Source organism: Myotis nattereri (assembly GCF_964212035.1).
Source record: "Myotis nattereri genome assembly, chromosome: 2".
NCBI classification, from domain to species: Eukaryota; Metazoa; Chordata; class Mammalia; order Chiroptera; family Vespertilionidae; genus Myotis; species Myotis nattereri.
The window spans coordinates 104070433-104085201 of record NC_138076.1 but is presented as its reverse complement, the minus strand read 5'-3'; the positions used below and the strand labels follow the sequence as shown (position 1 = coordinate 104085201).

Here is a 14769-nt window from a genome sequence, read left to right as displayed (position 1 = left end):
ATGTTCACTTTAGAGAAGTGTATATTTAAGTCCTTTGCCATTTTTTTTAATTGAATTGTTTGTCATCCTTTTGTTAACTTTATAAGTCCCCTTTATATTTTAGAGAGTAACCCCTTATCTTATCTAATAAAGAGGGAATATGCAAATTGACCTTCACACCGTAATGGTCAAGATGGCTGCGCCCACAGTGGAGGCAGGGATTCCATAACACAAGATGGCTGTGTTCACATTGGAGGCTGAGTTCCTGTAATGAGCCTTAATGAGCAATCAGCAGGGACCTGAGGCTGCACCCATCCTGCCTGGTGGGGCTTGACAGGGGGCCTCAGGCCACACCACACACCCCAGCAGAGCTTGATGTGGGACCTCAGGCTGCACTCCCCACTCCAGCACCGGGCCAGGGGACCTGAGGCCATGCCCCCCACCTGGTGGAGCTTGACAGGGCACCTCAAGCCATACTCCCCACCCGGTGGGGCTTGACAGGGGGCCTCAGGCAGTGCTCCCCACAGGGCAGGGATTGACAGAGACCTCAAGGTGCACCCCCTGCCCAGCCCAGGCTGGGGGACCTCAGGCCAAACCCCCTGCCCAGAAAGGCTTGACGGGGGACCTCAAGGCACACCCCCTACCTGGGTGCTGGGCCGGGGGATCTCAGGCTGCTTTCCCTGCCCTAGTGCCAGGCCGGGGGACCTGAGGCTGCACCCCCCACCCAGATGGGCTTGAGAGGGGACCTGAGGATGCGCCCCCTGTCCGGCGGGGCTTGATGGGTCTGAATCTTGCCCAGTGGGGGTGGGGCCAGCCAGGTCTGGGTTTCTCATGATTTTGAGGCATGCACGGTTGGGCAGGGACTTGACTCTGGGTCCCATGGTGCACCCCAGACTCTCACAGGGGAAGATTTTCATATACATTTTACTAATTTTCTTTCATCTCTGACACTTCTATTATAAGGGCAAATAACATTATTAAAATATTTTCTCTAATTAATTCCTTACTAATGTGCATAAATTTCTTGCACCAGGCCACTAGTAGAATGTATAATGGCAAATATATTATCCCATGTAGTGGGCTCTATTGATATATTGTTGTGCAGCTATTTATTTTAATGTTGTCCCATTTATTTTATCAGTTTACATTATCTTAGGAGATGTATCAGTAAACATATTGCTACAAGAGATGTCTGAGATTTTGCTATGTTTTCTTCTAAGATTTTTATGGTTTCACAGCTTATAAGTATTTTATCCATTTTTAATTTTATTCTAGTGCATGGTGTAAGTTGGTGGTCTAATTTCATTTTTTGCATGTACCTGTCCAATTGTCCCAAAGCTATTTATTGAAAAGATTGTTTCTTACCTCCTTTGTCAAATACTAATTGAGCATAGTGGCTTGGGTTGATTTCTGGGTTCTGTGTTCTGCCCCATTGAGCTATATATCTGCTCTTTTGCCAGTACCCAGTTGTTTTGATTACAATCGCTTTGAAATATAACTTGGTATCTGCTATTGTGATCCCTCCAACTTTATTCTTCTTTTTCAAGATTGCTGTGGCTATTTGGGGTCCTTTTCTTGTTCTATATAAATTTTTGGAGTGTTTGTTCTAGATCTGTGAAATAAGCATGGGTATTTTAATATGGATTGCATTGAATCTGTAGATTGCTTTTGGTCAAATGGACATTTTAATTATGTTGAGTCTACCAATCCACGAACATGGTATATTCTTCCACTTATTTATATCTTCCTCTATCCCTTTTTTTTTCAACATCTTATAGTTTTCAGAGTACAGGTCTTTTACCTCCTTGGTTAAGTTTATTTTGAAGTATCCTAACTGTTTTTGTTGTTGTTGTTGCAAAGGTAAATGGGATTTTTTGTTGTTGTTAGTTTATCCTTCTGAGAGTCCATTATTGGTGTATAAAAATGCAATGGATTTTTGGGTGTTACTTTTGTATCCTGCTATGTTTCCAAATTCATGTATTAAATCTAGTAGTTTTTATGGGGTTTTGGGGGTTTTATAAGTGCAATATCATGTTATATTCAAATAATGAGAGTTTTACCTACTCCTTTCCAATTTGGATGCCTTTTATTTCTTCTTCTCCTTTTCTGATAGCAATGGCTAGGATTTCCAGTACTATGTTGAACAAGAGTGGTGAAAGAGGGCATACTTGTCTTGTTTTTAGGGGAAATGGTTTTAGTTTTTGCCCGTTGAGTTTGATGTTGGCTGTAGGTTTGTCAAAAATGGCTTTTAATATGTTTAGGTATGATTCCTCTATTCCCACTTTGCTGAGAGTTTTTATCAAAAAAGGGTGTTGGATAGTGTTGAATTCTTTTCCAGCACCAATTGATATGATCATGTGATTTTGGTCTTACAAGCTGTTTATGTGCTGTATCACATTTATTGATTTGCAAATATTGTACCATCCTTACGTCCCAGGAATAAATACCACTTGGTCATGGTGTATTATCTTTTTAATGTATTGCAGCATCCAGTTTCCTAAAATTTTGTTGAGGATTTTAGCTTCTATGTTCATCAGGGATATCGGCCTGTAGTTCTCTTTCACTATCTTGTCTTTATCTGGTTTGGGAATTAGAGTAATCCTGGCTTCTTAGAAAGAGCTTGGAAGTGTTCCTCCTTTTTGAATTTTTTGGAATAGTTTGAGGAGAATAGGTGTTACTTCTTTGAATATTTGGTAAGACTCCCCTGTGAAACTGTCTGGACCAGGGCTTTTATTTGCTGGGATTTTTTTTGATTACTGCTTCAATTTCATCAGTAGTTATTAGCCAATTCATGTGTTCTGATTCCTCCTGATTGAGGTCTGGAAGGTTGAATTTTACTAGGAACCTGCCCATTTTGTCCAGATTATCTCATTTGTTGGAATAAAGTCATTCTAAGTATTTTATTACAATCCTTTGTATTTCTGTTACTTCACCTCTTTGGTTTCTGATTTTGTTTATTTAGGTCCTCTGTGTTTTTTTTTTTTTTCTGGTGAGTCTGGCTAGAGTTTCATACATCCTGTTTATACTTTCTAAGAATCAGCTCTTGGTTTTATTGATCTTTTGTATTTTTTATTATTTGTCTCTATGTCATTTATTTCCACTCTGATCATTATTATTTCCTTTAGTCCACTTACTCTGGCTTTCCTTATTTTTCTCTTTCTAATTTTTTTAATTGAAATAATAGATAACTTATTACCAATTTTTCTTATTTTTTGAGGTAGGCCTGTAGTGCTAAGAACTTCCCTCTCAGGAATGTTTCACTGTGTCCCATAGATTTTGGATTGTTGTATGTTCATTTTCACTTGTTTTCAGAATGTTTTATATCTTCTTTGATCTCTTTGGTAACTTACTCATTGTTTAATAGCATGCTATTTAGCCTCCACGTGTTTGATTGCCTTATGAGCATTTTTATAGTAGTTGATTTCTAATTGCACACCATTGTGGTCTGAGAAGACGCTTGATATGATTTCAATCTTCTTGAATTTGTAGAGTTAGTTTGTGACATAATATGTGGTCTATCTTTGAAAATGTCCCTTGTACACTTGAGAAGAAATTTTATTCATAGCCTTGGGGTAAAATATTCTGAAGATGTCAGTTAGTTCCATCTGATCTAGTGTGTCATTTAGAAATGCTGTTTCCTTGTTGACTTTTGTGTCTAGAAGTTTTATTCAGTGCTGTCCCTGGGGTATTAAAGTCCCTTACTATGAATTTATTGTTGTTGATATCTCCCTTTATATCCCCCAGAAGATTTTTTTTAAGATTATTTATTGTTTAAAGTATTACACATAGTATTATTACATATGTTTAATTTTCCCCACATTGAGCTCTCCCTGGCCACCCTCACCCCCCAGCACATGACTTCACCCCATAGTGTTGGTGTCCATGGGTTATGCTTATATGCATGCATACAAGTCCTTTGGTTAATCTCTTACCCCTACCACCTTCCCCTGTCTTCCCTCTGAAGTTTGATGGCCTCTTTGTTGCTTCTCTGTCTCTGGATCTATTTTTGTTCATCAGTTCATGTTGTTCATTATTTTCCACAAATGAGTGAGATCATGTTATATTTATCTTTCTCTGACTGGTTTATTTCATTTAGCATAATGCTCTCCATGTCCATTCATGTTATTGCTAATGGTAAGAGTTCTTCTTTTATAGAACTATAGTATTCCATTGTGCAGATGTACCACAATTTTTTAATCCACTCATCTGCTGAAGGGCACTTAGGCTGTTCCCAAATGTTAGCTATTATAAATTGTGTTGCTATGAACATAGGGGTGCATATGTCCTTTCTGATTGGTGTTTCTAATTTCTTGGGATACATTCCTAGAAGTGGGATTATTTGGTCAAATGGGACTTCCATTTTTAATTTTTTGAGGAAACTCTGTACTGTTTTCCACAGTGGCTGAAGCAGTCTGCATTCCCACCAGCAGTGCACAAGGGTTGCTTTTTCTCTGCATTCTTGCCAGCCCTTGCAGTTTGTTGATTTGTTGATGATAGCCATTTTGATAGGTGTGAGATACTATCTCATTGTTGTTTTGATTTGCATCTCTCAGATGATTAGTGACTTTGAGCATGTTTTCATATGCCTCTTGGCCTTCTGCATGTTCACTTTTAAAAAGTGTACACTTAGGTCCTTTGCTCATTTGTTTTGTATTGGATTGTTTACCTTCCTTTTGTTAAGTTGTGTGAGTTCCCTATAAATTTTGGAGATTAAACCCTTATTGGTATAACATTGGCAAATATGTTCTCCCATGCAGTTGGCTTACTTGTTGCTTTGTTATGGTTTCTTTTGCTGTGCAGAAGCTTTTTATTTTATGTATTCCCATTTGTTTATTTTCCCCTTAGTTTCCATGGCCCTAGGAACTGTATTGGTAAAGATATTGCCACCAAATATGTCTGATAATTTTGCTGCCTATGGATTCTTTTAAGATTTTTATGGTTTCCCGTCTTACGTTTATGTCCTTTATCTATTTTGAGTTTATTTTTCTGTATGGTGTAAGTTGGTGGTTTAATTTCATTTTTTTGCATGTATCTGTCCAATATTCCCAATAAAGTTTATTGAAGACTTTCTTGACTCCACTGTATGCTCTTGCCTCCTTTGTCAAATATAAATTGAGCATAATGGCTTGGGTTGATTTCTGGGTTCTCTGTTCTTTTACATTGGTCTGTATGTCTGTTCCTGTGTCAGAACCAGGCAGTTTTGAGAACCGTGGCTTGGTAATGTAGCTTGGTATCTGGTATTGTGATCCCTCCAACTTTGTTTTTCTTTCTCAAGATTTATGTGGCTATTTAAGGTCTTTTTTTATATTCCATATGAGTTTTTGGAGAATTTGTTCTAGGTCTGTGAAATGTGCCATTGGTATTTTAATGGGGATTGCATTAAATATATAGATTGCTTTGGGTAGTAAGGACACTTTAAGGATATTGATTCTATCAGTCCATGAACCCGGTATATTCTTCCATTTGCTTAGGTCTTGCTCTCTATCACGTATTTCAATTTCCTGTAGTTTTCCAAGTACAGGTCTTTTACTTCCTTAGTTAAGTTTATTCCTGGGTATCTTAATTTTGTGGGGGTTTTTTTGGTTCAATGGTAAATGGTATTATCTTTTTGTTTGTTTGTTTCTCTTTCTGTGAGGTCATTATTCATGTATAAAAAAACCATAGGTTTCTGGGTGTTAATTTGTATATCCTGCTACATTGCCAAATTCATTTATTAAAACTACTAGTTTTTTTTTAAAGGAGTCATTGGGGTTTTCTATGTACAAATTCATGTCATCTGCGAATAATGACAGTTTTATTTCTTTTCCATTTTGGATTCCTTTTATTTATTCTTGTCTGATTGCAATGGTCAGCACTTCCAGTACTATGTCGAACAGGAGTGGTGAGAATAAACATCCCTGTCTTGTTCCTGTTTTTAGGGGAAATGGTTTTAAATTTGCCCATTGAGTATGATGTTGGCTGTAGGTTTGTCATTTAATTCCTTTATTATGTTGAGGTATGGGCCCTCTATTCCCACATTGCTGAGAATTTTCATCAAGAAAGGGTGATGGCTTTTGACAAATGCTTTTACTGCATCAATTGATATGATTATGTGATTTTCATTTCTCAATTTGTTTATGTGATGTATCATGTTTATTAATTTGTGGACAATTTAGTTGTATTCCCAGCCCGGCCCTGGGAGGAGTTGCCCAACAGGTCTGACTATTCAGCTGCCATTTTCTCTTCCCCTACCTTTTTTTTTATTGTCCTTGCAAAGATTATCCCTGAACACTGTAATGATTAGTCCAGAATGCTGTCTCCCTTCAGATAGATTCTCTCTGTTAACTGGGCTCCAGGCTGCCTTATCTCCAGGGCCTATTCTCCTTGTAACATGTCCTTCAGTTTCCCAGGGTCTGTAAGAAAATCTCTTTTTTACAGTGAGTAGCTATTAAATAACTCTAATTCACCTATGTGCCCCTTCCGTATCACAGCCACCCTCCCCTTTGACAGCTTCCAGTCTGTTCATTGTATCTATAAGTCTGTTTCTGGTTTGTTCGTTAGTTTACTGTTTTCATTAGATTCTACATATAAGTGAAATCATGTGATACCTGTCTTTCTCTGATTGGCTTATTTCACTTAGCATAATACTCTCCAAATCCATTCACATTGTTACAAATGGTAAGAGTTCCTTCTTTTTTATGACCAAGTGATTATTGAATAATATTCCACTGTAATGCACCACAGTGTTTTTATCTACTTATCTGTTAACTAGGGGCTCAGTACACGAATTTATGCACCTTGAAAAGAACTGTGGGCTGTGAGGCTGCGGTGGGCACAGGGACAGGCTCATCCTCTGTGACCCCACCCAAGCCCTCCTGCCAGTGCCCCCAGTCCCCTGTCTGCTGGCAGCTCTGCTCCCACTGTCACCGCTCCCACGTGCTGATGGCGCCAGCCCCACTCGCACCTCCTGACAGTGTGGAGTGATTGGTGGCTGCTGCCCCGATCACCCCTCAGGAGCAGGGGGAGGTGGAGAAGCCCTCAGGGGTGATCAGGGCTGGCAGCTGCCTCTAGCACCCACTGATAGTGCCGAGTGATCAGAACTGGCACTGGGTGCTGGCAGTGGGTGCAAGCAGTGGGTCTGGCACTGGCAGCAGGTGCAAGTGGGGCTGTCGCTGGCAGTGGGTGGAAGATGTGGCTGCTGGCCCTGATCACCTCTCAGGAGCAAAGAATTTTCAATAACCACCAGAGGCCTACCTCGATGACAGCAACCGGTGCCCCGCCTTGGTCTGGCACCCTTGCTCACATACTCCACACTCCCACCTTGGCCAACGCCTGCTATGTTCCACACTCTTCTGCCTACTGCTGACGCCAACCATGTTCCGTCATACCCCCTGGTGGTCAGCGCTTGTCATAGCAACTGGTGGTTCGGTTGTTCTGCTGTTTGGTCTATTTGCATATTAGGGTTTTATATATATACATGGGCACTTGGGCTGCTTCCAAATCTTGGCTATTAGAAATAATGCTGCATTAAACTTAGGAGTATATATATTCTTTCAAATCAGTGTTTCAGGTTTCTTTGGATATATTTCCAGAAGTGGAATCACTGCATCATATGGAAGTTCCAATTTTAATTTTTTGAGAAAAATCCTAATATCAATGAATCAACAAACAACCAGTGTTGGCAAGAATATGGACAAAAGGGAGCCCTCATGCACTATTGATGGAAATGCAGATTGATACAGGCACTGTGGCAAACTTGATTGTTTTAAATTGTCACCCAAGCAAGAGTCTGTTGAACAAAATCAGTTACTTGTGATGTGTTTTTTTCCTCAGGGAGATTAAAAAAATACTATTATTTTTAAGAGAATTAACATTTGTAAAGTCATTGCTATAAAATAAAATATAAAGAGAAAGAAAATATTCTGATTGGACTCATACAGATGCAGAAAGTTTGTTCTGACAGGAAAAAAGATGCAGTAGTCTAGACATATTTTTTAGTGAAATATATGGAGAAGTAAATTCAATTTATTATTCACTTCCTATACATATATAATTATAGGGTTTCATAATGGAATATTTCAAAGAGTATATTTGACTTCCTTTTTTTAAAAAAAAGAAAAGCAGAAAATTTACTTTAATGCTACAAGTAACAAATTGTATTTTGCTCTTTACATAGCTTAATATGAAGATAATTCAAAGCTGACATTTATTTAACATAAAATAATTGCTGGTCAAAGTTTAATCTAGCAAATATTTTTCTCAAATCACATCCTATCTAATAAAAGAGAAACATGGTAATTAGCCATACCTCCCCTACCCTTCCCATTGGCTAATCAGGGCGATATGCAAATTAACTGCCAGCCAAGATGGTGGCTGGCAGCCAGGCAGCTTGAAGCGAACATGAGGCTTGCTTGCTTCAGTGACGGAGGACTACAATGTTCCCCGCTTGCCACTGCCGGCCTCTGAGCTTCCAGTTTGAAACATTGTTACAAATATAGAAGCTAAACAAAATCCCAGAAACCTGCTTTCAGCCAGCCGGGATCTCAGAGCTGGAGTTGAAACAGTGTTTTGATTATAGAACCCAAACAAACCAGATACTTGCTTTCAGCAGCCGAGGCCTAAAAGCTGGAGCCAAGCCTCAGAGCTAAAGCTGGCCCAGAATAAAAGAAAAAAAGAAAAAAAGGAAAGGTTGGGAGCTTCAGTCACCCGCCAGCCTGAAAACAGCCCTCAGCCCCTCACCCAGACTGGCCAGGAACCCCAGTGGCAACCCCCACCCTGATCCAGGACACCCTTCAGGGCAAACTAGCCAGCCCCCACCTATGCACCAGGCCTTTATCCTATATAGAAAAAGGGTGATATGCCTCCCGGCACCAGGATCAGTGTGACAGGGGGAAGTGCCCAAACCGCCTGATTGCCCTGTGGCTCTGTGTGTGACAGGGGGCGGGGCCACAACCTCCCTATCCTCCCTGCTCTGTTCATGACAGGGGAAGGCACCCCAACGCCCTGATCAGCCCTGCTCTGTGCCTGATAGCGGGGAGATCCCCAACCCCCTGATCGCTCTATGGCTCTGTGTATGACAGGGTGTGGTGCCCCAACAACCCCACTATGGTCCCTGCTCTGTGTGTGATGGGGTAGAGCCATAACCTCCCCATCGGTCCTGCCCTGAGTATGACAGTGGCGGCGCCCCAACCCCCTGATTGGCCCTGCTCTGTGAGTGATAGAGGGCGGCACCCCTACCGCCCCCCACTGGCCCTGCTCTGTGTGTGACGGGGTAGAGCCATAACCTCCCCATAGGCCCTGCTCTGAGTGTGACAGGGTGCGGCGCCCCAACCCCCTGATCGGCCCTGCTCTGTGCATGACAGGAGGGAGCTCCCCAACCCCCTGACTGGCCCTGCTCTGTGCGTGACAGGGGGTGGTGCCACAACCTCCCCATTGACCCTGCCTTGAATGTGACAGGGGGCGGTGCCCCAACTCCCCAATCGGCCCTACCCTGAGCGTGACTGAGGGTGGAATCGCAACCTCCCAATCCGCCCTGCTCTGTGCATGACAGGGGGTGGTGCCTCAACTCCCCAATCAGCCCTGCTCTGAGCATGACCAGGGGCTGCACCCAGGGATTGGGCCTGCACTCTGCCACCCAGGAGCAGGCCTTAGCCAGCAGGTCGTTATCTCCCGAGGGGTCCCAGACTGCGAGAGGGCACTGGCCAGGCTGAGGGACCCTCCTCCTCCTCTCACCCCCCCCCCCCCGAGTGCACAAATTTTTGTGCACCAGGCCTCTAGTGTTATATAATTAAGGAATGTTAAGATATATATATATTATCTACACATTAAATATTTTAAAAATAGCAATTCATTGACATCCAGGATGATTTGTAAGGTAGGTTTTATTTACATTTAAGATATAACAGTTACAAAGTACTAACTGTTATGCCCATATTGACCATTACTATTTCCACAGTAACCGACCACTAGTTCCACTCATTTATATGTAATTTGTATCATACATGCATTTCTCTAGAATAGCCAAGTGTTTCAAATATGGTAAGTAAAGTCATTGTTACTTTGTTAAAAATTTAGTGCCTTTCATTTGTAATGTATTTTTCTTTGTTACAATGATATTGCTATATTTTTCCATTGTAAAATCAGATTTCCCCCTATATAATACTTCCTTTTTTGAAATTCCATTGGAAAGGCAAGAGTAGATGTAATTCACATATTAATGAATACTACCAAAGTCAAGGACAGATCAGGAAGTCACTTTAATTGAAGTTTATAAATTATAAATTAACTAGAGGCCCAGTGTATGAATTTGTGCACCAGTGGGATCCCTTGGCCTGGCCTGCAGGATTGGGCTGAAACTGGCTCTCCAACATCCCCTGAGGGGTCCCAGATTGTGAGTAGGCACAAGCCAGGCAGATGGGCCCCATTGGTGCACAATCAGTGCCAAGGAGGGAGATGGGAAGTTGGCCAGCTGGGGAGGGACCACAGGAGGGCTCCAGGGTATGTCCGTCCCATCTCCTTCAGTCCCAATTGGTCATACACCAGCAGCAAGCTAACCTACCAGTTGACTGTCTGCCCCTGGGGAGTCAGTGCACATCATAGCGAGTGGTTGAGTGACCGTAGCATATCAAAAGCATATTACACTTTCATTGGTTGAACAGACAACTGGACACTAAGCATATTAGGCTTTTATTATATAGGACTAGAAGCCTGGTGCACAAAAATTTGTGCACTTGGGAGGGTCCCCCAGCCCAGCCTGTGCCCTCTAGCAACTGGGACCCCTCAGAGGATGACCATGTGCTGGCTTAGGCCCACTCCCCATGGGACTGAGCCTAAGCTGAGAGTCAAATATCCCTCTGGCAGCCGGAAACCCTCGGGGGATGTCCACTTGCCAGTGAGGAGCAGGCCTAGCTGTAGTCGGACATCCTTAGCGCTGCTGAGGAGGCAGGAGAGGCTCCCACCACCACCGCTGTACTGGCAGCTGGCAGCCTGGCTTGTGGCTGAGCAGAGCTCGCCCTATGGGAGCACACTGACCACCAGGGGGCAGCTCCTGCATTAAGCATCTGCCCTCTGGTGGTCAGTGTGTCATAGTGACCATTGATTCCCAGTCACTCTGCTGTTAGGGTCAATTTGTATATTACCCTTTTAATATATAGGATAGAGGCCTGGTGCATGGGTCGGGGCTGGCTGGTTTGCCCTGAAGGGTGTCCCGGATCAGGGTGGTGGTCCTGCTAAGGTTCCCAGCCAGCCTGGGTGAGGGGCTGAGGGCCGTTTTCAGGCTGGCCACACCCCTTTCAGCGTGGGGGTCCCCACTGGGGTGCCTGGCCACACTGGGTGAGGGGCTGAGGGCCATTTTCAGGCTTGCCAGCCCCACAGCAGGGACCCTCACCCCCTGAGGGTGTGGCCAGCCTGGGTGAGGGTCTGATGGCTGTTTGCAGGCTGGCCACAGCCCCTTCAGGGTAAGAGTCCCCTCTGGGATGTCTGGCCAGCCTGGATGAGGGGCTGATTGCTGTTTTCAGGCTGGCCAAGACCCCAGCAGGGACCCTCACCCCATGAGGGTGTGGCCATCCTGGGTGAGGGGCTGATGGCTGTTTGACAGCTGGCCACAGCCCCCAGCCACCCAAACTCCCAGTGGAGGCTGGCTGGAAGCAGGTATCTGGGATTTATTTAGCTTCTATAATTAAAACTTTGTTGCCTTTTGCAGAAGCCACAGCTGTCCCAGGCCAGCGGGAAGCTTGGCTTCTTCCATCGCCGGGGCAACCAAGCCTCCTGCTTGCTCCAGCTGGGTGCCTGCCAGCCGCCATCTTGGTTGGGTTAATTTGCATATAGTCGCTCTGATTGGCTGGTGGGCGTGGCTTTGGGCATAGCAATGGTACGGTCAATTAGCATCTTTGTCTTTTATTAGTTTAGATACCTTTTTTTTTCTGATTAGTATTGCTGCCATTGTTGTGGAGGACATCAGCTTCCTGAAAAAGTATCCTGGTCTGACATATTTATATGTATGCATTTATTTTACTTTTTGTTTTTCTCTTTTCTTCAGTACAGTGCTCTTAATCCTCGAGAATCTTGGGACATGTGGCATCCCACTCTGGTGGCTGAAGCTTTATTTGCAATTGCAAACATCTTCAGTTCCCTACGCTTGATCTCACTGTTTACTGCAAATTCTCACTTGGGGCCTCTGCAAATATCTTTGGGAAGAATGCTCCTGGACATTTTGAAGTTTCTATTCATATACTGCCTTGTGTTGTTAGCATTTGCTAATGGCCTAAATCAATTATATTTCTACTATGAAGAAACAAAAGGTTTAAATTGCAAAGGCATACGATGTGAAAAGCAGAATAACGCATTTTCAACGTAAGTCCAAACATTTCTATCAATAACATGCAGAAATTTAGAATGCAATACATTATGAATTTGAAAAATTGTTGACAAGTGGTTGCAAAGGAAATTATATTTAATGCAGAGAACAGAATTAACACGCCTTTAAATATTTAATTCATTCATTCATTCATTTTGCTTTTCTCAGTGCTTCATATAAATGATGTCACATCATATGTGAAAAGAAAAATAATAAAATTATAATTTCTTCTGTTATCTTCATGGTATTCAAAGTAAATAGTCCTTTTCTTATAACTTTATTTTAATTGTTGACACTATTACAGATGTCCGCATTTCCCCCTCCCTTTGCCCACCTCTACCCAACCCCTGTTCCCTCTTTCCTCTGGCCATCACTATATTGTTGGTTGTGAATATATGTTATTTAGCTAAGTTTTAGTAAAATGATAATTTCTTTCAAAATGACCTCATTAAAGACACCTATATATACTTTTTTGAATTATTAAATTTATTGGGGTGACATTGGTTAAAAGGATTATATAGGTTTCAAATATACACTTCTGTGATACTTTTCTGTATATTGTCCTTGTGCACACAGTCTTTTCCCATCACCATATATTTGGCCTCCTTTACCTATTACTACCTCCACACCTGCTTCACTACCTTACTTTGTCTGTGTCTATGAATTTAGGTTTTATATCCCACATATGGGTGAAATTATATGGTTTTTCTGACTGACTTATTTTGTTTAGGATGATATTCTCAAGGTCCATGTATACTCTTAAAATGTGGAATAAGCCCACCAGAGTGGCTCAGTGAGCATGGACATATGAACCAGGAGGATACAGTTCGATTTCTGGTCATGGCATATGCCCGGGTTGTGGGTTTGATCCCCAGTGTGTGGCGTGCAGGAGGCAGTCGATGGATGATTCTCTTTCATCATTGATGTTTCTCTCTTTCTCCCTCTTCCTTCCTCTCTAAAATCAATAAAAATATAATTAAAATCAATAAAAAATATAATTAAAAATAAAATAAGTAAATCATAAATAAAATGTAGAATAAAATGGAAATCTGTGTCCTATTGGTAGCTTACACACCCATTAAAAATATAATGTGTACATGTAAAAGCAATTATATTAAAAAAATCCAAGTGCTTTTCAGTCCTTTTTCATGTGTTTTCCAGATGTTAAAGTCCTTTCATATCTCTTTGATTCTCTAGTTTTCCAGACAAAAATGTAAGCATATAGAAATAATCCAAACCTTATTATGCACACAAAACTTTCTGTGCCCTTCCACCTGAGAAGCAATAGGCCTTGTGTAGTATCACCATTTATATCTTACAATCAGATTTGCTGGACAGCACAGGTTCATGACCACTATGTTTGATGTTCACACAGTCCTCATACAATAGACCTCTATATATCTGTGTCCATTTTCTTCCCACTCTAGTAAACAGTTAATTAGCAGATTAATGGAGAAGTTGGGTAATTTTCATCTACACAGTAATCATATGTGAATACATGGTCTTTTGTAGTTGACTTTTAAAAGTCAGACCCTATTCATGGACCATTACAGAATTTTATGTAATATGAAAGAGTACAGTAATTTTTCAAGTATAAGGAAATTAATAAACTCACATGAACTAAGTCACTCACGGTTAAAAAAATTGTTGATTAAATTCTGTCTTGTTTTATCTTTGATTCCAGTACTTAAAACTCCATTTTAATTAATCAAGATCTGATTATTTGCACATGAAATTTTAAGTGCTGCCTTAGTTGCCTTAAATATTTTTAGAAATAGATTTGCTACAAAACACGAATCATAAATAAAACAAAAAGTCATTCCAGCCTCTCCTTGCCTTGTCTTCTGAGCTTAAGTAGCATTTCTTCAGCTGACCAGCTTACTTGGCTTTGTTGTCTTCCTTTATTCTTTTCTGACTCTGGACAGGGCAGGTTCAATGAATCCCTTGTAACAACATCCTTGTGACTAGCATGGTTTTGGACTGTCTCAGTTTTGATACCTAAACCTATCTTTCCCCACTCATTTGTGATCCTTGTCTTGGTATTTGCCCCTAGCAACTAGGTCCAGGGATTTACAATGGCCAGATCCTACCACTTTTCCCTAGAATTCCACCTCCAACAAGCTGCCTGTATATTGTCTGTCTGCTTACTGGACTGCTGGATTTCTGGTGAGCTCTTATGCACGCTGTGTCTTGCACAACTCCTTTGCTACTTTGTACTGCATGCCCTGATGCAAACTGCTTGCCAAGACCACTCCATCTATATTTCCATCTATATTTGTTGTCATATCCTTCTGATTCCATGCTTTGTCTTCCAGAAAGAACTTCTACACAGCACCTAGAAGTGAGTAAACGCCCATGTCTTTTTTTAAATTCAGGGAACAGCTCTGGTTCCAAGACCCCAACCCCTTCTCAGAAATCTGATTCATCCGCAACCAAGAAGATTATACTTAAACCCA

General features: G+C 41.7%; 1 protein-coding gene across 1 annotated transcript in view; it reads left to right on the top strand.

Annotated features, from left to right (window-relative positions):
- Positions 1-14769, top strand: part of TRPC4 (transient receptor potential cation channel subfamily C member 4) — a 312640-nt gene that overhangs the window by 231620 nt on the left and 66251 nt on the right. Inside the window, exon 5 of the mRNA XM_081083501.1 lies at positions 11996-12309. Within this exon, the coding sequence (XP_080939627.1) occupies positions 11996-12309 (314 nt within the window). The remainder of the gene's footprint in view (positions 1-11995; positions 12310-14769) is intronic.